Genomic DNA, 27,781 nt, shown 5'->3' on the forward strand with positions numbered 1-27,781 from the left:
TTTCTTAGTACTTTTGGTTAATCATAGTTTGCATTTTTCAAACAACTACATTCGATTAATCGTATTTTTGGTTAATCATAGTTCGATGATTTCTTAGTGGTGTATATGATTGTTTGCTTCAGTTAGATTTTACTATGTAATTAATATATTAGAGTTTTTATTTTGATACTAGAACTTGGTTCGACATTATTTAAACCTTCTAACTCTTTTCATATCAAAGCAGCTAAAAGATATGGAAGATTCTCATGCGCATATAATAAAGCATTTGATAATATCTCAGCTTTTATATACAAAGTTTATATCCAGGTATGGTAACAATCGAGTATAACAAATTCTGTCTCAATTATTATTAATATATAGCTACTATCAATATTTATTAATATCTAATCTATAATATTGATAATAATCTATCGATTTATGTTAAAAGATTAACTCACGCCTATTTAGGAAAGCACTTTCATCAAGTGGGCACAATATTGCCTTACGAATTATAGGTCTGCAACTATCATACCAATTGGAAATCACAAATGTTGACTTAATTTTTTTAAGATTTAATTATACGTAATGCTATTTTCAGATGTAACAATAATTAAAATACTAAAAAATTATATAACAATTGATTACAATTACAAATTATAATGATCTATTGATTTATGTTTCAGATTTTGGGATATACCATCGCCTTGGTGGCAAGCGAGCACAGTACTCGTTGGTACCGGGAGTGCTCTTAGCCTTCTCGTGGCTGTAACAGCCACGGCTGCCTGCTGTATCACATACGTCGTTCATTCGGGATCTGCTCGAGTGGCAGGATCTTTGCAGCTAATATCAGGTAAGATTATATATCTATAGTTACAATATCAGTTACGAATCATTTATACAACACTTGTAAAATACACCTATAAATGGAAGAAAAGTTCTTTTCGAAATAATTTGCTTCTTGCTGATAGTATGATAAGTTCACTTTGATTGAGAAAAGCAGTTTCAGGGGTAGGAAAAAGCAAAAAATCATCAAAAGAAGCAAAAATAATCACTTGATTGAAAGTAAAAATAAATAAATATAAGTTGTGAATTTTTATACAGATTTCAACAATGTGCATTTTTTTCTTTTATTTTAACTTTAATGTTTATATTATACTTTTTCTAATTTTACGTTTATGTATATTTACTGGTTTTTAAATTTTTAGTGTTATTTAAAACCACAAATACTTTTTGTTTAACTTAAAGTTTCGTATCATCATATATTATTTTATAAAGTTTATATTCATCATTTTCTTAAAATTAGTGAGATGTAACGTTATATTGAAATTTTTTTATTGAAAATTTTGAAATTTGTCAATAGAATTGAACATTTCTAGGAAAGTTCGAAAGAATTATCGAAAATCCGAAGTTTTTCGAGAAAATATTAATGCTATTAATAATTGAAGAAATTTAAGAAATTCGCCTTCAGGCACCACAGTATTATCCACTAGAATTGTGAATCATATATTGATTCCGATCTTTCCGACTTGAAACATTTTTATTTCCTAATTATCTCAATCATCATGAATAATTCTATATATAGTAGGTATTAAGTAGATCTTTCATTTTACACTGTTATTTTTTTTTCGTCTGTATTTGAACAAATTTAGTTCAAATTGCAGTTTAAAAATTTTGGATAGAATTATCTCTTAATACTGTTCTTCGATTGTCGTTTTTTATTTCATTATATTTCACAATGAATGAGTTATTTGTGTATTATTTGTAACTTCATATTTCGGCAAGCATAATTTACTATTGTCATATTTCATTCACGGTGAGAACGTTGACAACATCTGCTAACAAAGATTCTTCATAATGGCTTTAATCAATTCTATTTAGAAAACTTCACCGGTAGCAAATACAGATCGGCTCAGAAACTTTGACGTCAAAAGTTTCGTTCTTGTATACTCTCTTTAAAGTAGGAATGTTTGTACATACAGATTGAATCATTAAAATCCTTTGACATTTATTTACTATCGAATCGAAATTTTTCCAATCATTTCCTTGAGTTTTCCAGGAAACTTAAAGTTGATGAACGACGGATGCAAATTTTATGTAAATATAATAATTACGTAAGGGAAAATTGTGCGATAGTTTATTATTTAATGTGAAGAAACTTTGAGTAATATGGGAAACTGTTTTGATTATTTAATAACCATTACAATTTTATGATTATAAAATTACTAATCTTAGTGAGCTTGATACAATGTAGTAACTACTATATAGGTACATATTTTTATAATACAGTAGGTACAGTAACTTTTGCACAAACAAAAGGCTTGAACTCCTCTTAAACTCTAGTGCATTCATATTTGTTATGCAAATTTCACTGATGTTGTAAATTGTTCACAAATTTGAGAACAACAGTGGCTAGTCAAAAAGTAGTGATATCGGAAATTTGACATTTTCATAACTGATAACACATAATAGTATTTAAAATGCTTTTTTGGCTTAAGAAGAGTCAATTTTTACCATTAATTTTGCTAATGATAAAAACCCATTAAATAAGAGAAAACGATAGATTTTTTTTATTTAGTTATTCTACTAAATACAAAATATTTCCTTTATTTGTCATTATCATTTTTTTAACTTCCAGTAGGGCAAGTTATAGTAATCGCAAAAAAACCAAAATGAAAATTTTAATAGATCTTTACGTTTCAAAACCTTTGATCCCTCTGATCCAAACCCTCTGATCATTTTGGCATACCTCAGAAAAAATGTGTGTATGTGTGTGTGTATGTGTGCGTGTATGAGTGTGTGTGTGCATGTATGTATGTATGTTCGGATACAAATTTTCGTCGACGATTTCGGGAACACCGATTTGAATAATTCAAAAAACATTCGATTCGTATTGACAAGGAAACGTGCTGATTAGTTTTTGGCGAAGGCAGGTCTAGCCGTTTTGAAGATACGGGGCAAAAAGTGCCGAAAACGGTAACTCAGTTTTTAAGAGAACCGAGGGAAACCGAGCAACTAAATGAAGAACTGTTAAAATTTTTGGAAAGGCAGGTCCTACTACTTTAGAGATATGGAGGAAAAAGTAAAAAAATGAGCCATTTGGCGGTCAAAAATGAACGTTAGATTTTAATAATAAGTATAAATTTTGTTTACATTCCTATGGGTTCCGTACCAATGTTTAGGCGTCAGTCTTTATGCAGTTAAAGCAGTACGATTGCTTTGAAAAAAAAAGTTCAGAATTTCCAAAATATTTCAAAATAAATGATTTAAGATAAAATGATTTAATATGGTTCGAAATTCTATTAAAAGTTACAAATCATTGATCAGCTTTTATTGATTTATTAATAATGATTATTTTTAATTACTCGAATTTTGAATTGCGGTACGGGAGTTCCAGCAATTTGCCTTAAGGCACGATGCCCTAATTGCCATAAGACAGAATTCCACTTACAGCTATATATATATATATATATATAATTAGTATGAGATAAATTCTAGTAATGAAATGATATTAAATATTGGTGGGTTAATCGTTTGGTTGCAGTTTAAAAGCAACATTGTTAAGAAGCGAATATTTATCACAACAGCTTATAGAACTGTTAAGATTTAATTGATGTTTAAAAAAATAAGATACAATAACAAGAAAAATAAGGAAAAAGTGTATTAAATTTAGAATATCAAAAATTAAATATTTCTGAAAAAATATTAGTAAAACTAAAACAAATTTTGAATAAGAACACAAACTATTTTTTTAACATTTTTAGATGTTTGTATGAAAAAAGAATCTGTTTTCAACCAACTTCATGTTTTCATTCATAAAAGTACCTATATGATTTATATCCTTGGCAAACATTCAGCACTTTATTCTCCACTAACTTGATAATGTTTGTGAGAATCATTAACACCATCTCACAGTTATCACGTTGCCGTGAACTATCGAGCTTTTGAGCTTTATCCGCACTTTAACAGGAAAGCTTTGTAAACAAGCTACTTGTGCATGTACCTGTGCAATATGCGGCTGTCAAAGAGCCAGTAAGTTATGCGATATCGTTATCTGAATACGAGACCGAACCGGAGTTATTAGCACTGATGACCTGGTGTTCCTATCTCTATATGCACAAGAAATTGCAATAATTATTATATCATGAGCACGTTGGTTACTGCATGATGTATATATTCAATATATTCATGCTATATAACATTATGTTACAATTGAACGATCATAATGAAAATTTGCACTTCAGGACATTTTACTAATTTTCAATTAATATAAACCTGAGATGTATAAGTGAAACACTCATGTAGTGACTACTATTCAATTTTCTGTAGTAATTACATGTGTGTTTGTATGTGTATGCGCAAATATTTACTTGCTACTGTTAATTGATGAATAGTGAAAAAATAATACGAATTATTGATATTCTTTGATGCTCTACTATTATTCTTATTATGTAGAGGAAATACGTTTAAAATGGTATTTATGGACGAAATGACATTATTTGAAAATTGGCTTATTTTATTAACGTATCCGCGACTTTATAACACGAAAAAACTCATAATAACAATCCTGTCAGATGTTGAGCGTCATTGTCAGTGTCTTGTCGGTGTAATCAGTTCGAATGGTTTCGAGCTTGAAAAGTTCATTTTATAGATGGTTTTCTTATGTTTTTTTCAGGTATATATATATTGATATTCATAGTCAATCCAATTGAAATCAATCAATTCATGCCAGTACTAATGATTTCGATTAATTAAATTGCAATATAATTAAGTTTTTAGTGGAATTTTGATAATTGATTCATTTTTGTTCAATTTTGGATAAGTTCTTATACTTATGACAAAATGATATAGTACTATTTTGAGCTCATCACAGGGCCAAGAAAAAAACCCTTCAAAGATGATTGTCTTTCAACTTTTACAAAAAATAATTTTTAAAAGTAAAAGTAGATTGTACTTTTTGGGTTACAAGAATTATTGACGCTGCCAGTCTGATGTTTAACTGATCCATTTTCTTTACGTAAATATAGGAATAAATGTATTAAGTGAACAAAGGAAGAAATCTATAACAAACGGATTTTATTGAATCTGCAAAATGGTTTTGAAAAAATATTACAAATGTGATCTAAAATATTGAAATGTATTTAACGATGATAGGCTATCAATTATATGTATTTAGATTTTCCTAAATTGCATTCATTTGAAGTTTTTAAAATATTTGTTAAAAGAAGATTTTATAACTATTCTATTGCTATTCTATGTAACAATTTTATGTATTCACGTTATTTTTTAATTTTTATATAGTACTTTTATGGTGATCCATACCCATATGATTATACGTTTTCATTTGATTCTTATAACTTCAAAGCATCCAAAACTTATAATATTCTTCATTTTTGAGAGCGAAGGGTTTATATCCGATTTAAATCTGAATAAAAATCTGGTATTGACCGATTCCATATATGAATTGCGATCATCGCATCAAAGAGCTGATAGCAAAATCGCGATTCTCCATTCAATATATTTATGTGATATTTTCATATCCTGTTTAATAATAGAAAATGCAGAATTTCTTCCCAGTTCTACAAATGCGCTCATATATATTTTATTTTGTATCTCCGTACATACGCTACTGTAGTTATATCTAAAAAGCACACACAAGCTCGGTTACTATTCAAGATTCAGAATACTGTTGACTGAGACTAGTGATGTTGAAGATAAAAATTGTGATTGAATTTTTAGGATGATCCAAGAATTTGCGGATATGAAATTTTTACTACCGCCTTAAAATGCATTTTATATTAACAATTCGTACAAAAGTAACACAAAAATTTTATTACTTATTTCAGCTTGTTAATGAATAAAAAAAATAAAATTATATAAATAAAATAATATTTACAAAATTGTCGACTACTGCTTTTGCTTTATGTATGTACATATATTCTTATTATCATAAGTACATTTTAGCAGTTTTTTATACAATAGCATCATCATCAATACCATCATGAAGGTGTTAGTCCTTTGAATTTTAAAACACCGGTATGCATATCGGTATTTGGTCGAGAAAAGCGATTTGGCCAATATTATTTTTAAGACAAAATTAACTCAATTGGCTATAAATATTTTAATGAAAAATAATAGTTTTTCATATATAACAGTTTGCATGTTAAAATAGAACTCATAATTATATACAAGGTGTCCCAGACTTTGAGTTCAAGCCGGAAGGGGGTGATAGTATTGTCCTCCACAGTCCTAAAAAAATTGGAAAAAAATATCTTGCGTTTTTTGGAAATTAAACCTTTGGTAAAATTATGATCATTTTTTGGTTATTGTTGTTAATTTTTTTAAATTTTATTTATTTAAATTTTTGAACTGTAACCGTGAAAAACAATTTTAGGACCATAGTAAAAAATACTAAAATTGTCCCAAGTTTTCCAGTATTCAGATTTTTTCGAACTATGAATTCAAAATACTTAAAATTTTTCAAATCGGTCGATATTGAGATGCCCTTCTTTAAAAAAATGTACTAAACTGTGTTGCCAGCTTCAACTAAAACTAAAATTTAAAACTAAAATTTAATCAGGACAATTTACACTTTTTTAACAATTCTTTTTATTTTTGATAAACAATGTAAAGTAAGTTATGTATCCAAATCTATAAACATAAAAATAAGTTGATAATATACTACTAAAGCTTAAAAAACTAAACGTTTGTCTCATTAAATTATAGTTTACTTTTGTACATTTACTTCTTAAACTTCTGTGATCACGATTTCTTATACTCTGTCTTTTCTACCATTTTTTTATATTTTTCCGGAATGATCTTTTTCCATTTTACCTTTTGGACGTAGTCTAAAAGGCATTTTTATAATAAATCTGATTTAGTTTTGTCAGTTTCTCAAATTTGTAATAATAGACCTGTTTCATTTCCCCTTTCCTGATTTGTCGGGCCATTTTATTTTTTCAATATTCACCAGCACCACATTTTGAAATCTACACGTAGTTTTTTGTTTGCTTTTAATTGAGCTATTTGCTAAATATGGCATTTTTTCAGTTTTTTCGCTAAGTGCAGCCTCTATTTGGTGCAGCTCTCTTTTGTGGAAGCTTTTTTGGCTTCAGCAATAAAGACTTTAAATTATCTCGTTTAGTGATGAAAATAAGGGAAGTAATAATATTTTTAACACGTGGGAAATTATTTTTTTTTATTATTATTATTGACTATGTGGACACTAGTCACTTTCAATCACGAAGTAGAGATAGGTAAATCTAAATGTTTATATCGACAAAATAGTAATTCTACCATCCCTATTCGGCAACGTGCCGCACACCATTATAACCATATATAGAGATATATATCATGTGTACTTCTACCCAATAAATCTTCAAGCGCTGAGCTGTATATAATATGTGCACTGAACAGTTTCTAGTTTTTTTCTCGTTCGTTTATGCATTCTTTCATTTCGTAGTTACCGCAATTTCCTATTTCGCGGAAAACTCCATGGAAATTATTGTCCTCGGGCCATTCATCACGATGTTTAACCGTCTCTATTATTTGTCGCAGGTTGATATAGTCTACGGCTACTTTATTTTCACAACAGGTGCTAAATAAGGTTTAAGCGAAATTGCATTGCTACAATTTTAATAAACTGGATGCTGAGTAGTATTGTGGTAATACAAAGCGCAGGAGCAAACTATATTATTTTAGAAATGAATTTGATTCTCATATCCTGTTTCAGGATAAAAATCGAGTTAATAAAACATGAATTTTATATTAGGGTTTATTATAGCATGTAAAAAATTAACAAATAAAAAAAAAAACAAATTAAAAAAAATATTAAAGATAAAATAATAAATAATTTTTATTGCTATATTTATAAATTGCTAAATTGTGAATAATCAATACATGACAAAATTTGATCATTTATTTTGAAAGTTTTTTATATTTTTTTACAAAGCTTTAATGTTGTCTCTTTTATTTAAATGATTTTGTTTGCATTGTTCAGAACCTGCGTGGTTAGTATAAAAAATACTATTCTATATATACATATATAGTAAATAACTGTACTATTTATACTATAATTTCGATTTAAATCTGCATTGACTATATAAAATATTGATCTCACTACTGATCGATGTATGAAAAGAAAACTAGACACATTATAATTTTCATTTATTTCATTTTTATTTAAAATCTATTGCTAGGACACAATTATTCGGCGTTTGCACAAGCACAGTCATAATACAATTTTATGATTTCAATATAAATAATAACTAAACTCAAGAACTCGGTCTTATCATAAAGTTTTCATGGTCTTTCAAACAATATGTTACGAAACTTTCTGAATAAGAATAAATCTATTCAATGGCCGACTCCAACAACGCAGCACGTAATTCAACATCCTAATATTAGAGCTTAAAAATTGTATAAATTATAATTCCTCGCCATTTGGCTAAAAGTTTTGAAGAAAAATGTGGCCTGCAAAAAATTTCATTCATCGAAGTTTACACGAATCGTGAAAACTCGTAATAAAAATGTTAAAAAATTATTATTGTTCCTCTGTAAAAAATTTAGTCTATCTTAAATAATATGATTTGAATGAAATACTTGTTTTATAAGGAATACTTATGCCCACCTATGCAAACAATACTATTAATATCTATTAATATTACAAATAACTTCTATTTATATTATAATTTGCTATATTATATATTGATACTTTGTACTTAATTCACATTTCCTAAAACTTTCACTAAATTATCAAAGCAAGTACTTATATATGTCAATGAAAGTACAAATATAATTTAAAATATATTGAAATATTGAAAAAGATTTATTTAGTATGAATATTAGATTTCTGTTATGAAAATTATTATTTCTTTATTTTTTGTTTGTCTTTATTTTTTTTTCTAAAAATTTTGCTTTACTATATATGTATTTACCCCTGCATATAAAAAGTAATAAGAACTTATATTTTTGAATATATTTGTTATATATTGTTTCTAATAAATAAAAGCATTTTATAATATTATTTTTCATATATTCTCAAATGTCTTCTCAAAGTTTTCACATTCAATCAAAATTGAATATGCTTGAGTGACCACAATCATATACCAGTCAGTTTTATGATGAATATAAAATTATATGCGTTATACCGTGGACTATAAAAAAAGATATTATTTCCGAAACGATAATTTTAGTAATATTTTGATAGATTTTTTATTTCACAAATCTTGTTCAATTAAATTATTTTATATTGATTATAGACGTAAAAAATCGTATAGAAATCGTATAGCTTTTTTAAGAAATAATAGTCCTATAGCTTTCTTAAGAATCTTTTCATCAATTGTTATTTTGTGAATACTTGAAATACGCAATCATTTTTTGAACGATAAGGTTCCAACAAAAGTTATTTCAAACTATTTCATTGATGATTACTTAAAAATGATTGACTGAAAATGATCCTGTGACATTATGAATAAGATATGTATAAATATTTTTTATTTTACTCACAATCAGCATATATTTTTTATAGTTTAAAATTATTTAAAGTAATCCAATGATTCAAATATTCTTGCAGTTTTTCTGTAGATTTCTTATTTGAATTCATATAGTAATATAATTTATTAACTTCCCGTAGGGCAAGTTATAGTAATCGCAAAAAAATCGAAAATGAAATTTTTTATATATCTTTACGTTTCAAAAGTTTCTGAGCATTTTGGAATACCTTAACAAATGGATGTATGTATGTGTGTGTGTGCGCAGATAAAATTTTTCGTCGACGATTTCGGGAACACGGATCAACCGATATGAATAATGCAAAAAACATTCGATTCATATTGATAAGGAGACGTGATGATTAGTTTTTGGCGAAGGCAGGTCTAGCCGTTCCAAAGATACGAGAGAAAAAGTACCAAAAACGGTAACTCAGTTTTTAAGAGAACGGAGCGTCCGATTTTAATAATTCAAAAAACATTTTACGTGTATTGACAAGATGAAGAACTGATTAAATTTTTGGGAAGGCAGATGCAGCGATTATGGACTCTCAATAAAAATACGTTAAAAAACTGTCATTTGGCGGTCAAAAATGTTTATTGGACTTATTGCACATCAAATTATCAGATATTTTATAGAGATTTTCATAATGTATACACATTTTGTGTAATTACGCTATGGGAGGTTCCACCAATTTTTATTTTACAAAGGATTTATTTACAAAGTGGAAATTTACAGAAAAAACTCCTAGTGCACAATGCTATCACTACTAGTTATTAATATGTTGTTTGTTTAAAACTCCTAAAGTTTCTACACTTTTCTCGTAGGTACAATGTCTTACCACTGTTTTTTTTACATGATGTCTTGGACCCACACAACGCGTTTTGACTGTTGATTTCGTTGTCTAGGCACGTTCGCATCGCTAAATCGCGAATCGCTGCCGCCGGATTTTGCGAATTTGATTGTTTAAGTTTGCGAGAACACGAGTCGTTAGTATTGGTATGAGTGAGTTTATTCATAGCGAATTCGCAATCTTTCACCTGAGGCACCTCGTGACGAAAATCTTTTGTGTATGAATCCGTTTGATGTTTGCTTGTTTTCTCCGTGAGCCCGTCGTACTCAGAAGTTTAGTCGGGTGCCACCTTGCTCTATGTTGTGTTACTTCAGCAACGATGTCTAGAACAGCTACCGTATTTACATAGAGAAGTAAAAAGATTGAAGGGTTGAAAATTGACTTAAGGTTTTCGATTGGAAAAGTGGGGTTTATGTATTGTATATACAAGGAGTCCCAGATCTTGACGTCAAGCCAAACGGGATGGTAGTATTAATTAGTAAAAATTATTTCACGTTGTTTGGAAATTATGGCTTTTGATGTGCAGTTTTGGTTAAACTATGACCATTTTTCGTTTATTGTAGTTAATATTCATTGATTTTGGAACCATTACCATGAGTGACATTTCTAGGACCGCAATAAAAAAAATATAATATAATTGATCCAAATTTGCAAACATTTAAGCTTTTATGAATTTAAAAATTAAAAAAAATGGTCGACTTTGAAAAGCGTTTTTTCAAAAAAAAATGTTGAGGGTATACTCAATACTAACACCCTTGTTGTGGCGTTGAGTACTTGGACACCCTGTATATATATATATATATATATATATATATATATATATATATAAGAATTTTTTAACAACAATATTCGAAAGCAGAGAGAAAAAGATGTATAACCAGCCATTAACTTGATTCTTACGATGTCGATATTGGAAGATAAACGGCCATATTTGTGAATTTATAATAAAAGTATTTTAAGTCGTTAGTTTTTTTGGAGCACTGTTGTTGTTTAGATCACGAGATATTAATATAGTATCATAGACTGCGTTTTTACAAGTTTTATACGATATTTTGTTATTTTCGAGTTATGTTCAACAGTCTTTTTTATATAACCTCTAGAAGGGTTTGCAGTTGGGTGGGGTAAAATGGATCAACTGAATTCTTTTTCTGGCAAAAGTGTGAACAATAAAAAATATCAGTTTTTATTTTTATTGGCCTCTCTTACTTTTAGAGCATTTAGCCACCGACAACATTTGATTTTTTCTTTATATTCGATATCATCTTTATATATATATTCTACACTATCTTGCATATATATTCTATCTATACTATTTTTTTTATTTATTTATATTCTATTCTCTCTGAATGTTTTTCTGGCTATTTTTTTCATTCTTCTTTTTTTCTTAATCTGATTATCTTAAATTCTGATCTTGTTTTTTTCTTCTTATCTCTAATTTTTTATTCAATTCAACTCAATTCTGATTTTCTCCAATTCTAATCTTTTTATTGCTTTCTTCTCACTTCTAATTTTATTCAAATTCAATTCAACAATTCTAATTATATTTAACTTCAAATTAACTATTTTCAAATTTTTCAACTTCTATTACTATACAATTGTTGAGCAACAATTAAATTTCTATTAAACTTTTCATATTTTTTTCAAATTTCAAGTAGTTATTCCAACTATGCTAATGATTATTTCTGTCGAAATTTTAGATTAAGTTTGTATACAGTGTAATCTCTGAAAAAATATGACCATAAAATTTATATTTTGCATCAGTTAAATAATATAGCTATTATTTCGTAAAACTGCTTTAAGTACCTGTTAAGCTAAATTAATACAATACACCAATGTAATATAAATGTGCTTCATAAATTGCAAACCGAGTCACGCGGAACAAATGCTACTATCAAATCAAAATGTTTGTTTACAATTCTATCTAAATTCCTTTTGTGCACGATGCACATTGACTTTTATGCGCAACGAAACGCAGTCGATTGTTTGAAAACTATATTCTCTATGCTGAATTAACACATATATGAACAACAAACATATACAATCTCGTATCATCAAACGCGCCCTTTTTATTCCCAAAGCTCAAAGCTCTGTGCTTCGATTGCCGCTCGAAAGCCCAAACTTTTGCCGCGCGACTATTGTACCAATAGTGGAAATCACTGGCGACGGCAATTCCCTGAAGCACCCGTTACCAAGTGAATGGATTTTGCGTACCTTCGAGATATTTAAATATTGTGAAGGGCAATACTGAATAAAATCATTTTATATACTTAAGATGATGGTGGGAATAGTAACGTGTCAAGTTTGAAAAAAAAACTAGCTGTAAGTGGAATTCTGTCTTAAGGCAATTAGGGCATCGTGCCTTAAGGCAAATTGCTGGAACTTCCCATACCAAAAATTATTATTTTTTTTTAAAACGATTAACATTTTTGAAAAAAAATTACTTTGAAAAAATTAAAAAAAATTTTTTTTTTTTAAATTTTTTTTTTTTGAAATTTTTTTTTTCTCTATTTTGACATATTGTGGAAGATCTGAACTTTTTTTTCAAAGCAATCGTACTGCTTTAACTACATAGGGACAAAATATAAAGCGCGTAAGCGCCGCGTCGCTGTCTAACGCATAAGCATTGATACGGAACCGATAGGAATGTTAACAAAATGTATACTTATTGTTAAAATCTCTATAAAATGTCTGATAATTTGATGTGCATATGTCTAATGATCATTTTTGACCGCCAAATGGCTCATTTTTTTACTTTTTCCTCTATATCTCCGAAACCGCTGGACCTACCTTCATGAAAGTTGTATCGATTCTTCATCTTGTCAATACAAATAAAATGTTTTTTGAATTATTCAAATCGGACGCTTCGTTCTCTTAAAAACTGAGTTACCGTTTTCGGAACTTTTTGCCCCGTATCTTCGGAACGGCTTGACCTGCCTTTGCCAAAAACTAATCAGCACGTCTCCTTATCAATACGGATCGAATGTTTTTTGAATTATTCAAATCGGTTGATCCGTGTTCCCGAAATCGTCGACGAAAATTTGTATCCGCACATACATACACACACATACATACATACATCACACACACATACACACATACACACACACATACATCCATTTTTTCTAAGGTATGCCAAAATGTTCAGAAACCTCTGAAACGTAAAGATATATTAAAATTTTCATTTTCGATTTTTTTGCGATTACTATAACTTGCCCTACGGGAAGTTAATTAAGAATTTTTCTTCCTAAAAACAGCATGTGATGTAAGAATTCCGCTTAGTCCATATTTTAATTTTATAATTATTCTTAAATTGAAAGAGGTATACAAATATTTTATTTAAATGTACAGTTTCAAGTATTTTTTAGTTTCACTTTAGTTTTTGGAAATATGAATAAAAAAAGATAATAGAATGATTCTACAATAAGTATTATATACTTACTGATATAATTGTATGATGATATACTTATAATACGCAAGTATTATATACTTACTGATATACTGATTGTGTTCTGCAGAAATTTTAATAGTATACATAAATTATTAGGGCCAATGTCAGATTTCTAGTAAATATATAATTTTTGAAAATGTTGAAAATAAATATTAAGTTAAACAATAAATTAATAATTGTAATTATAATCATTTTTACATTATTTTCTAAAATATTGAAAATATTATTTTTATTATGAATGTTACTTTAGTTCGAATTTCTTTAATGTCAAACTAATGGATTTTAGACTACGTCCAATGAGTTTCCGATAATTGTTATCAGAGTAACAGAAGAATGCTGCTAAATAAAACATAACTAGCTGTAAGTGGAATTCTGTCTTAAGGCAATTAGGGCATCGTGCCTTAAGGCAAATTGCTGGAACTTCCCGTACCAAAATTATTATTTTTTTAAAAACGATCAACATTGTTGAAAAAAAAATTACTTTGAAAAAATAAGATTTTTGAGAAACTATAAATTGGACAAAAAATTACTTTTTTTGAAAAAAAAAAATTTTTTTTAAAAATATTTTTTTTTTAATTTTTTTTTTTGAAAAAATTTTTTTTTCTTTATTTTGACATATTGTGGAATATCTGAACTTTCTTTTCAAAGCAATCGTACTGCTTTAACTGCATAGGGACAAAATATAAAGCGCGTAAGTCCCGCGTCGCTGTTTAACGCATAAGCATTGGTACGGAACCCATAGGAATGTTAACAAAATGTATACTTATTGTTAAAATCTCTATAAAATATCTGATAATTTGATGTGCATATGTCTAATGATCATTTTTGACCGCCAAATGGCTCATTTTTTTACTTTTTCCTCCATATCTCCGAAACCGCTAGACCTACCATCATGAAAATTTTATCAATTCTTCATCTTGTCAATACAAGTGAAATGTTTTTTGAATTATTCAAATCGGTCGCTCCGTTCTCTTAAAAACTAAGTTACCGTTTTCGGCACTTTTTGCCCCGTATCTTCGGAACGGCTAGACCTGCCTTCGCCAAAAACTAATCAGCACGTCTCCTTATCAATACGAATCGAATGTTTTTTGAATTATTCAAATCGGTTGATCCGTGTTCCCGAAATCGTCGACGAAAATTTGTATCCGCACATACATACACACACATACATACATACATACATACATACATACACACACACACACACACACACACATACATCCATTTTTTCTAAGGTATGCCAAAATGTTCAGAAACCTCTGAAACGTAAAGATATATAAAAATTTTCATTTTCGATTTTTTTGCGATTACTATAACTTACCCTACGGGAAGTTAAAAATCGAACTTTGAAAAAGGAAAGTTTGTTTTTAACAAGCGCGAAATTGGAAACGAGTTAGTTTTTAATTAATTCCGGATAGTATGTTCGCGATAATGGAGTGAGATTTTATTATAATCATCATTTTAATTAAAGTTTGCAATGATGGTTAAAGTACTTCGTCGAAGCTCGTGGCAGTATTCATACCAATTTGCATGTTTCTAAAAGAAAAAAAAAATTAATAAAATCTTTTTAAGGCGTTAACTTTTTTTTGTCAGTTGGACTTATTATTAAATAGTGTAAAGTTTGTATGATGAATTAAAATTTATTGAAGCTATCATGAAACTATCTTTCCTAAATTTCTTACCTTTTATTTAGTTTATGGTTCTCATGGCACTTCCATCTTAATTTTATAAATATATATATATATATATATATATATATATATATATTATATATATATATATATATATATGATTTAGTAGTTAATTTTGATGTTGAAATATATGAGTGAGTTCTTGAGGGCGATACATCAAACAAAGAAAAGCCAAAGATTTATAAAATAATCTTTATTTCCAAACGTTTCGACATTCAATTTAATGTCATCATCAGTGGATCTAAAAAAAGTATGAAAATTAGTATATCTAGGTAATTATAATATATGTGGATTGGTAAAGTAACTATACAATAAGAGAAAAATTAACAAACAGCAACACTTAACAACAAACCAAATATAAAAGATAGGAAAGGTAGTAGAGACTAGAATTAAATAAATAATTAAAAAGTATAGGCAAAAATATTTAAGTACACTCATATAAACCTACGCATATATACATATATATACGTACACATATACACACATATACGTATATATGTATATATATATATGTATACGTATATATGTATATATATATATATATATATATATATATATATATTGTATGATTCTGAATATATATATACATGCATATATCCATATACACACACATGCAAACATATAATACACATATACATATACAGATACAACAATATATACCTATATATGTACACATATACATGTACGACTATACATATATAAATATACGTATATACATATATGCAACGTGCATGCATATTCACAACGACGTACATGTACATGTATGAAACATACATATACTCATACCTATCTATGTAACTATAGCTATACACGTTTACACATATATATACGCATAAACATGTATATATACATTATACCCATACATATATACACAATATATATACATATATTATATACATATACATTATACATATATAATATATATATATATATATATATATATATATACACAATACATATATATACATATGTACATAAATGCTCACCAATATATAGTATATATATGTACATACATCATATATACGTATATACAATTACATGTATACACATATACATATGCACATACATACAAACATACATGTAAATAAGTAATATACATATATATACATACATACATACAAATACATATATATATATATATATATATATATATATTATATAAACATACAATATATGTAAACTCGTATATAGTGTAAAGCAAACAAATTATTTATGAAGATGGATAATACATATAAAATACAAGTGGACTTACATTACGTTGGTTGGTTACATATAGAGAAGTGTACACAGCACTAGAGATTGGCAAAAACATTTATACAACTAACTTGTCAGCACTACGCATTTTTTATTAATTTTTTTTGTATGATGTAAACAGAAAAATGATAGTTTTATTGAACAATAATGTAAGTAGAATTATGTAATTTCTGCCACGACTTCTGTACTTTGCTAGTACCGAGGCATGTATAAAAGCCACCACATGTTTTGAGAGATTTTTAAGGGTCATTCCAGGATTGTTATGGGCGGGTAAGTAGAAAATAGTCGGAAGTTGAAACTAGTAATGTTAGGCTAGGTTTGTATGGTTAGAATTAGGAGAAAAAAATTGGAAATGTTATTTAGTATTACTAAGTAGTTATACTAATAACTCAAAAATCTAAAATTAAAAAATTTTTAAAGTTTATTCAAAATTTGCTATGTATGGTATACGTGAATATGCATGCACGTTGCATATATGTATATACGTATATTTATATATGTATAGTCGTACATATATATGTGTACATATATAGGTATATATTGTTGTATCTGTATATGTATATGTGTATTATATGTTTTGCATGTGTGTGTATATGATATATCATGTATATATATATATATATATATATATATATAATATATATGTATATATATGTGTATATGTGTACGTATATATATTATATATGCGTAGGTTTATATGAGTGTACTTAAAATATTTTTGCCTATACTTTTTAATTATTTATTAATTCTAGTCTCTACTACCTTTCCTATCTTTATATTTGGTTGTTGTTAAGTGTTGCTTTTTGTTAATTTTTCTCTTATTGTATAGTTACTTTACCAATCCACATATATTATAATTACCTAGATATACTAATTTTCATACTGTTTTAGATCCACTGATGATGACATTAAATTGAATGTCGAAACGTTTGGAAATAAAGATTATTTTATAAATCTTTGGCTTTTCTTTGTTTGATGTATCGCCCTCAAGAACTCACTCATATATATATATAAATATATATATATAACTTTTTCATAAGAAGAAATTTACATATAACTAATTATTTTAAAAACGCAACCGCTGATTTGCTGATTTTATTTGAAAACGCTTATTAATTAATAATAAGAATAATTTGAGAGTAATTTTAGATATATAGCCAAAACTGTAAACTATTCAATAATCATTTATAACAATTATTTAATTAACTAGTATTCTTTACAAACCAGTATTTAATTTATAAAAAAAATATTCATATACAAAATTTTGATCATGATACACATTTTTTATTGTTTAAGCAGTAATAAAAATTTGTTTTATTTTGTTATTATTCATTGTATATGAGTCTAAAAATAACGAGAAAAATTATTACTCATTCAAAAGAACACAAATTTTATGTTTTATAAAAATATTACTTTATTTTTAGATTTTCAAAAAATATATATTTTTGCAGTGTTTGGTTATAAATTTGTTTGCATTATTTATTTGTGTCACAAATATAAATATTACGAAATTCATTTAAGCAACATTATTTTATAAGCACAATTCACCATACATAAAATATTTTTTGCCTTACTATTATAAGTACAATGTGCTCATATGAAATTGAATTTTTTTGTTTGTTGTTGATACATCTATAAATCAGTCTATATTATGCTTTTCATTAATATGAAGATACCTGCTATCTAATCATTTTTAATATGATAAACTTCTACAATTCTCCATACCTAATAATCAAATAAAAAAAAATCCGGCTATATATATTTTCGTGCAAAGGTTTTTGAGATGAAAAATAAATGAAATGAACGGACTCTGTTATAAAATTACTTCATAATAGCCAGTGAAAGAGGGCTGTGAAAAGCAGACATTTGCTTTGAAAATATTTTCACACAGATGATAATTTACAAGAGAATGAAATAGGATAAAAAGCAATTACGTGAAATCTTTCCAGTGGATTATACACACGCGTCCCGGCCCAAAATGCTAGTGAGCCACCCAGGATTTGTTATTTAGAGAACAGGACTTTGCCTCGTAGCGGGATCACGGTTGTTAGCTCCGACGGTCCCAATGGCTACGATAATCACTGGGGCTTGTTTCTGCTAAATAAATGGTTGTAATTATTTTCAGCACATATGTCCGCTTATATATTACTCGCATTCTACTTTAAACTTTTTAATGCGATTTGCGTAATTTTGCTTACATAGTTTATGAACTATTTTATAAGGTATAGAAACTTATTTATCATTTTAATATAATGTGTAATTGAACGTTTGGTTGATTTGCGGTCTAATTTGACTTCAATTAATTATGCAGTCTAAACGAAATCAGTTACATCATAACAAAAATCACGAATTAAATAAACAAATATCAAACTATATTCATTAACAGACACGACAGACAAAAGTATTTACTGCAATAATTGAGCATACATTTTGCATTGTTACTTTTTATACATATTTGTTTACCCTACTTTATTTATCATATATGATTTTAATATATATATGAAATATTGATTGTGTTGTATGTTTGTACTAAATGTTTGTATGCATGTACTAAAAGAGGGCAAAATAAACTTTCTCCCAAAAAAATACAACTTCTTTATATATTGATAATTATATATTTTGTTAACTCCCATTAACAATGTCCATTAAATTTTCCAGGCAATTCATAATTAGGGAAATGCTTGTTTTTTACTATTCTTCTAAAATTTCATCTGTCCGTTTTAAGAAGGGTGAATATGAGGCAAATAGTTCCAATGTCTAATTTTTATTTCTACCGAATTATTATTTTACGAATTAATAGCAACGTAATTTATCCAACGCCAAATACAAATTCCATGGGCACTATTCAGCAAAAATCACACTATAGATAACCTTTATTTTGTATTTTGTCATAAATATTCATCTGATCAGCAGAGAATAACTAAATATTAATCTAGTTTATCTCTTGTATAATTGAATTTTTTTTAATTTATTTTACTTTTATATACCATTTTTTCTTTTATAATATTTTAACCAATGCAAAGGTTCACTTGGTTACTTACACCCTACCGCATGTAATAGTAGAAGAGCCAGTGAACTATTTGACTAACCTGTTTTCACAAAGCCAGAATTTTTTTTAATGATATTTTATTATCAGCCCATTAAGAAAGTACAATTCTGGCAGTCATTCCGCGGTTGCGTCATCATCCCTTCAATTTGTGAAAATGTAAAAAAAAAATTTTTTATAACTTGCTCGCAAAAGGCTCAAATTTTGAGGGTATCTTCTTTAAACTGTTCAGAACGCATATGTAAAAAGCCAGCCCATTCTGACGGTTGCAAGGCTGCCAGACGAGTACATAATATTCACGACGCGCAAAGGGTGTGGGCGCATGGCCATACATAATTGACTAATATCCTTGTATTTGAATAATTTATACGCCATTTTGAAGTCATTTTGAACAATCCGATATACCAAACTTTAACTTTGTTCTCACCTTATGGCCGAGATATCATTAAAATATGCCAAAGTGGCCCCTTTTTCAAACTCAATTTTTGGCGTAACCATAAAAGATATCAAAAAAAAAATTACGAGATTTTACTCATATTGGCTTAAACCACTTAATGTAGAGTAATATATGCTAAATAATCCTTTATTATTAGCTAAAAAGGATAAAATAATTTTCAATTAATGTTTTCGGATAGTGCGTTTTGTTTAATTACTTTATTATTAGCGTTATTTAAAAGCTTATTGTTTTCTCTTTTAGTACTGCAAATATGGTTCAAATCAAATCTGTGGAACACATTGAAAAATTGAAGAGACCAGAACCAGTTCACCCGCGCGTAACGCATCGCACAATCGACCGACCGAACGAATTCTATGCGGGCTACTATTAGCGTTACGCGCGGGTGTGTTGTACTTCTGGGTTCTTCAATTTTTCAATGTGTTCCACAAATTGATTTGAACCATATTTGCAGTATTAAAGAGAAAACAATAAGCTTTTAAATAACGCTAATAATAAAGTAATTAAACAAAACGCACTATCCGAAAACATTAATTGAAAAATTATTTATCCTTTTTGGCTAATAATAAAGGATTATTTAGCATATATACCATACATTATGTGGTTTAAGCCAATATAAGTAAAATCTCGTAATTTTTTTTTCGATATCTTTTATGGTTACGCCAAGAATTGAGTTTGAAAAAGGGGCCACTTTGGCATATTCTCAATGATATCTCGGCCATAAGCTGAGATACAAAGTTAAAGTTTGGTATATCGGATGTTTTCAAAATGACCTTCAAAATGGCGTATGAATTATTAAAATACAAGGATATTAGTCAATTATGTATGGCAATGCGCCCCACACCCTTGCGCGTCGTGACTATTATGTACTCGTCTGGCAGACCCTTGCAACCGTCAGAATGGGCTGGCTTTTTACATATGCTTTCTGAACAGTTAAAAGAAGACACCCTCAAAATTTGAGCCTTTTGCGAGCAAGTTATAAAAAAATTTTTTTTTACATTTTCACAAATTGAAGGGATGATGACGCAACCGCGGAATGACTGCCAGGATTGTACTTTCTTAATGGGCTGATAATAAAATATCATTAAAAAAATTTCTGGCTTTGTGAAAACAGGTTAGTCAAATAGTTCACTGGCTCTTAGACTATAAGTTTTTATAGAGGTTATATAAAAAGCTGTTAGATCTAACCTAACAATAACAATTAATATTATAGAAAAATTAAATAACGTATACTTGAAACATATATTCAGGTTTCATTAAATACATAACAAAGCTCAAAATAAAACATACCAAAGAACAAAAATACTTTTGTTATAAGTATTGGTTTAGTTGGTTCTTTTCACCCCACCCACGAGTAAGGTTTTATACAGTGTATAAAAAAACTGTCCAATCAAATTTAACAATAACAACTCATCGTATGGAAAATTAAATAACTTATACTTAAAAAATATATTCAGGTATCATTTAATTAACTAATAGAGCTCAACATAAAAAATTATCGAAGAAGAATAATATTTTTGTTATAAATATTGATACTGCTGTTTATCTCCTGTTAGCGACGGCGTAGAATTGAAGATGATGGCTGGTTACACATCTTTTGCCTTCTACTTTAAAATAGCATTGTTGAAACAGTTTGTATTTTATAGACCAGCCCAGCTCTACTCTACATACAGACATTATGCATATCTCACAGACAAAAATTACAGACAAAAGTTACAGCTTTATTTTCAATAGCAGTATGGTTTTGCAAACACTTCCTACTAAAGAGTAATGTGCCGATTGTGCCGCACAACAATCCAATGTTATGACAAGGCTATATTATGAAGAACTTTCCATAATAAATATTGACAAAACCACGTGGTTGCTGTGCAGTCAGGCCTAACCTCTAGAAACCGCACAAGTGTCAAAAAACGGTTTTAGATAACAGAGTCTTTCTGACCCAGCTTCATAACATGCAAGTGAGTTTGCAGTTATGTGAAAAAAACGCCTGAATGCACAGCAAATACATGACATTTTGACAGTATTCAGTATGATTCAGTAGCATAATGTTTGGAAGTTGGAGCCTATCATGGCCTTGCCTTAACCTTGATCTGTTGTGCGGCAGAATAGGTTAAAATTTGTGTTTTACTTATAACTATAATTAACAAAAAGAATGTGGTCCTGGTTTCGCTCAATAATGATGTGATAACTATCTAGTAACAATAATGGGCATATAATATAATGATTATATTAGTTAATCATATAAATTTAACGTATTAATTATTTTATAGCCCTACTATATTTTCATAACATAATCTTCGTGACATGGTCCTGACCAGGCGGTCCGGCTCAGCCCATCTCGTATGGAAATTGCTGCCGCGTTGTACAAAATTGTATGGAACTGGTGCGTATTAATCGCTAGTATAAACAAGCTTTCGGGCTATAACATTTATAAATTATGATTGTGACCGTCATAAATAAATGTTATGTTCGCAGTTTTATTTATATTGCTAATACTGTGCCGTTGCGAATTCTGAAACTCAACCACAACAGTTTGTCTATTGCCTGCGTTGAGCACCTTTCATATGTTATTTATATTCGGAAATAGTAATAAATCACGGATGATACTAGTTTTTGCCAAAATGATGTGATGAGATAATGGTAGATTACTATGAATATTTTAGATATTACGTTTTATGGCATGAAATAATTGGCAATTGCAACGTAAATGATAATATTTGATTGATAGCATTTATTTACGTTTATAAATTATAATTTGTATATTTAATTGAATGTAATAATAGATTTATAATGTAAATAATGGTGAAGCATGTAGAATCATAGAATATTTGCTGTTTAAATAATATAATCGTATTTATATTATGAAAGTTAGATTCAAAAAATCATATCCAGTTGTTCATGATTCAAGTATAATTGTGTACAGAATCAACCAGTACGATTATCAATTTATGTGTAACTATGAAGGCAATCCAATAGTATTTGTTAACTTCCCGTAGGGTAAGTTATTGTATTCGTCCAAAAATCGAAATTGAAAATTTTTACATTTCTCGACGTTTTGAAGGTTTCTGAATATTTTGGCATACCTTAGAAAAAATGGATGTTTATGTGTGTATGTGCGTGTGTGTGTGCGGATACAAAATTTCGTCGACTTACTGCATTCGATTCGTATTGATAAGGAGACGTGCTGATTAGTTTTTGGCGACGGCGGGTTTAGCCTTTCCGTAGATACAGAGCAAAAAGTGCCAAAACTCAGTTTTTAAGAGAACGGAGCTTCCGATTTTAATAATTCAAAAAAGGTTTTACTTGTATTGACAAGATGAAGAACTGATGAAATTTTTGGGAAGGCAGGTCCAGCGGTTATGGACTCTCAATAAAAATAAGTTAAAAAATGTCATTTTGCTGTTAAAAATATTTATTGGACATATGTACATCACATTTATAGAGATTTTATCAATGTGAACACATTTTGTGTAATTTTTTTTTTTTGGTTCCGTACCAAGATTTTTAATTACGGTACGGGAAGTTCCAGCAATTTGACTTAAAGCACGATGCCATGCGCCCCACTATTTTTGCGTTTTATCAGCTATTGCCACAATTTCATTTCAAAAAGCAATTGGCCTATCAGTATTTGATATATTTTCATTGTTAGAATTTCTCAAATACTGATGATTATTAGATTGATGCGGCAAAACCAAGGAAAGGCTATATTACTTAGAAACATAATTCTATGTATAATTCAAGTAAAAGACGTTATGATTACTTCTTGATATCAAGATGTGTGAAGCGGGTATCAAACCTGAAACTTCAGATTTCTTATTCAAATTCTTATCCTAGAACCATGAAAAGTTCCCAATAAATAGTATAATGCGAAGTATCTAAGCACAATTTAATACAATTATATTATCTACATGACAAATATTGTATCAATCATTTATCCTGCAAAAAAATAACAAAAAACAGCTTTTTGTCCTAAAAATGTATTTTGAATAAAGATGTTTCTTGGTATCAAAACTTAATGATCCTATAAATTGTTGTGTTGTTTTGACTTTGCTACGTCGGTTTTTTTTGCAATCCAATGTGTTGTCCTGTCCCTATATGGTTTATTTTATTATAACAATTACTGAAATTGTGATAATTTTTAATTGATGCAGCAATGCCTAATATGGGATATTTGCACTAGAAGCATATTGTTATCTATATTTCTAAGTAAAAACTGAGGTAACTACTGCTTGGCATCAAGTTGCCTGAAGCGAGTATCGAACCTGGAATCTTTGATTCAAATTTACAGCTCTAACCACGAATCCACGGAGAAGCTTCTGAGTAAGATAATTTCCAATTTAATTCAAGCTGGATTTGATGGATGATCGTTTACTAGTAAGGTGACCATATTTTTTAAAGTCATCCGGGACGGCAATTTTTAGTTATGCTAATCCGGGACGTCGGCGGTGGGGTGGGGGTGTTAGTCGTTTATATAATAAATGCTATTCAAGGATACAATAAAAAAACAGTTTTTTTGAATGAATCTTTTTTTATCATAATTGCTTACTTTTAGTAAGAGCTTTATTATACTTTGACTATTATATGCAATACTTCTTTATCTATGATATTATCTTATATTTTTCGATCTTATGTTCTATTCAATTTTCTTCATATTTAATTTGAAAAAAATAGCATCTGTTAGTTTTTATTAATTTTTGTTAATTAACTTCCCGAAGGAGAAGTTTATGTTTCATCAAAAAAACCGATTCGCTAATTTTATGTTTTCTCGACGTTTCAAGCCATTCTGAATCGAATGACACCAAATTTGGAAAAAGTATGGTGTGTGTGTGTGTGTGTGTGTGGTGTGTGTGTGTGTGCGTGTGCACCAACAGATTTTTTGCCGTAAATCGCCGTTTTCTCAAAAACGGCTGGACCGATTCAAAAATTTAAAAGCCATTCGATGTATCTAGATGAGGACTATTGTTTGTCAGTTTTGTGCGACGATCGGCCAAACCGTTTCTTAGTAAATAGCAGAGAAGTGAAAACTCTTTCGTCCACGTTTTAGCCCGCAGTTATGAATCGATTTTGAAAATTCAAAAACCGTTCGAAAGATATTGGTTGGAAATCGTGCTGATTAGTTTTTGGTAGAGATCGGCCGGGCCGTTTTCTTGTCATAAAGTTTTTAAAAAAAAATTTCGACGATTTTATGATTATTTTTTGACGATAGATACCATAGTTTTCTAGGTCATACTAAAATATTACGACCCCACGACAACTGGTTCAGCTTTAAAATTCGTCAAAGTTTGCAAAAATCAGTATGGTCTTTTTGGCATTTGTCAAAATTAGACTTTGATCGACGTTTTCTCAAAAACGCCTGAACCGATTTTAGAAATTTAAAAGCCATTTGATGTATTTCGGTGAGGACTATCGTTTGTCAGTTTTGTGCAACGATCTGCCAAGCCGTTTCTTTGTAATTGAAAAAAGTGTTGAAACTTTTCGTCCACATTTAAGCTCATCCTACCGAACCGATTTTAAAAAATCAAAAACTGTTCGAAAGATATTAGTTGGGAATGATACTGATTAATTTTAGGTGAAAATCTACCGAGCCGTTTTCTTGTAATTAACTGTTGAAAAAAAGTGTTAAATTTCGTCCACATTTAAGCTTATCCTACCGAACCGATTTTGAAAAATCAAAAACTGTTCGAAAGATATCATTTGGGAATGATGCTGATCAATTTTAGGTGAAAATCTACCGAGCCGTTTTCTTGTAATTAAACTGTTGAAAAAAAAGTGTTAAATTTTCGTCCACATTTAAGCTCATCCTACCGAACCGATTTTGAAAATCAAAAAAACTGTTCGAAAGATATCATTGGGAATGATGCTGATTAATTTTAGGTGAAAATCTACCGAGCCGTTTTCTTGTAATTAACTGTTGAAAAAAAGTGTTAAATTTTCGTCCACATTAAGCTCATCCTACCGAACCGATTTTGAAAAATCAAAAACTGTTCGAAAGATATCATTTGGGAATGATGCTGATTAATTTTAGGTGAAAATCTACCGAGCCGTTTTCTTGTAATTAACTGTTGAAAAAAGTGTTAAATTTTCGTCCACATTTAAGCTCATCCTACCGAACCGATTTTGAAAAATCAAAAACTGTTCGAAAGATATCATTTGGGAATGATGCTGATTAATTTTAGGTGAAAATCTACCGAGCCGTTTTCTTGTAATTAACTGTTGAAAAAAAGTGTTAAATTTTCGTCCACATTTAAGCTTATCCTACCGAACCGATTTTGAAAAATCAAAAACTGTTCGAAAGATATCATTTAGGAATGATGCTGATTATTTTAGGTGAAAATTACCGAGCCGTTTTCTTGTAATTAACTGTTGAAAAAAAGTGTTAAATTTTCGTCCACATTCAAGCTCATCCTACCGAACCGATTTTGAAAAAATCAAAAACTGTTCGAAAGATATCATTTGGGAATGATGCTGATTAATTTTAGGTGAAATCTACCGAGCCGTTTTCTTGTAATTAATGTTGAAAAAAAGTGTTAAATTTTCGTCCACATTTAAGCTCATCCTACCGAACCGATTTTGAAAAATCAAAAACTGTTCGAAAGATATCATTGGGAATGATGCTGATGATTAATTTTAGGTGAAAATCTACCGAGCCGTTTTCTTGTAATTAACTGTTGAAAAAAAGTGTTAAATTTTCGTCCACATTTAAGCTCATCCTACCGAACCGATTTTGAAAAATCAAAAACTGTTCGAAAGATATCATTTGGGAATGATGCTGATTAATTTTAGGTGAAAATCTACCGAGCCGTTTCTTGTAATTAACTGTTGAAAAAAGTGTTAAATTTCGTCCACATTTAAGCTTATCCTACCGAAACCGATTTTGAAAAATCAAAAACTGTTCGAAAGATATCATTTAGGAATGATGCTGATTAATTTTAGGTGAAATCTACCGAGCCGTTTTCTGTAATTAACTGTTGAAAAAAAGTGTTAAATTTTCGTCCACATTTAAGCTCTCCTACCGAACCGATTTTGAAAAATCAAAAACTGTTCGAAAGATATCATTTGGGAATGATGCTGATTAATTTTAGGTGAAAATCTACCGAGCCGTTTTCTTGTAATTAACTGTTGAAAAAAAGTGTTAAATTTCGTCCACATTTAAGCTCATCCTACCGAACCGATTTGAAAATCAAAAAACTGTTCGAAAGATATCATTTGGGAATGATGCTGATAATTTTAGGTGAAAATCTACCGAGCCGTGTTTGTAATTAACTGTTGAAAAAAAGTGTTAAATTTTCGTCCACATTTAAGCTTATCCTACCGAACCGATTTTGAAAAATCAAAAAACTGTTCGAAAGATATCATTTAGGATGATGCTGAAAATTTAGGTGAAAAATACCGAGCCGTTTTCTTGTAATTAACTGTTGAAAAAAAGTGTTAAATTTTCGTCCACATTCAAGCTCTCCTACCGAACCGATTTTGAAAAAAATCAAAAACTGTTCGAAAGATATCATTTGGGAATGATGCTGATTAATTTTAGGTGAAAATTTACCGAGCCGTTTTCTTGTAATTAACTGTT

At 29.0% G+C, this 27,781-nt stretch overlaps 1 protein-coding gene across 1 annotated transcript in view; it reads left to right on the top strand.

The window, feature by feature from the left end:
- The first annotated feature begins 232 nt into the window (after positions 1–232).
- Positions 233–27,781, top strand: part of LOC113385937 (solute carrier family 22 member 5-like) — a 35,589-nt gene continuing 8,040 nt past the window's right edge. Inside the window, exons 1-2 of the mRNA XM_026623757.1 lie at positions 233–306; positions 663–829. Of these exons, the coding sequence (XP_026479542.1) occupies positions 233–306; positions 663–829 (241 nt within the window). The remainder of the gene's footprint in view (positions 307–662; positions 830–27,781) is intronic.

This window comes from Ctenocephalides felis, unplaced genomic scaffold, assembly GCF_003426905.1.
Source record: "Ctenocephalides felis isolate EL2017-DRISC unplaced genomic scaffold, ASM342690v1 CF-g0.4_SCAFFOLD_03571, whole genome shotgun sequence".
Taxonomy (NCBI): domain Eukaryota; kingdom Metazoa; phylum Arthropoda; class Insecta; order Siphonaptera; family Pulicidae; genus Ctenocephalides; species Ctenocephalides felis.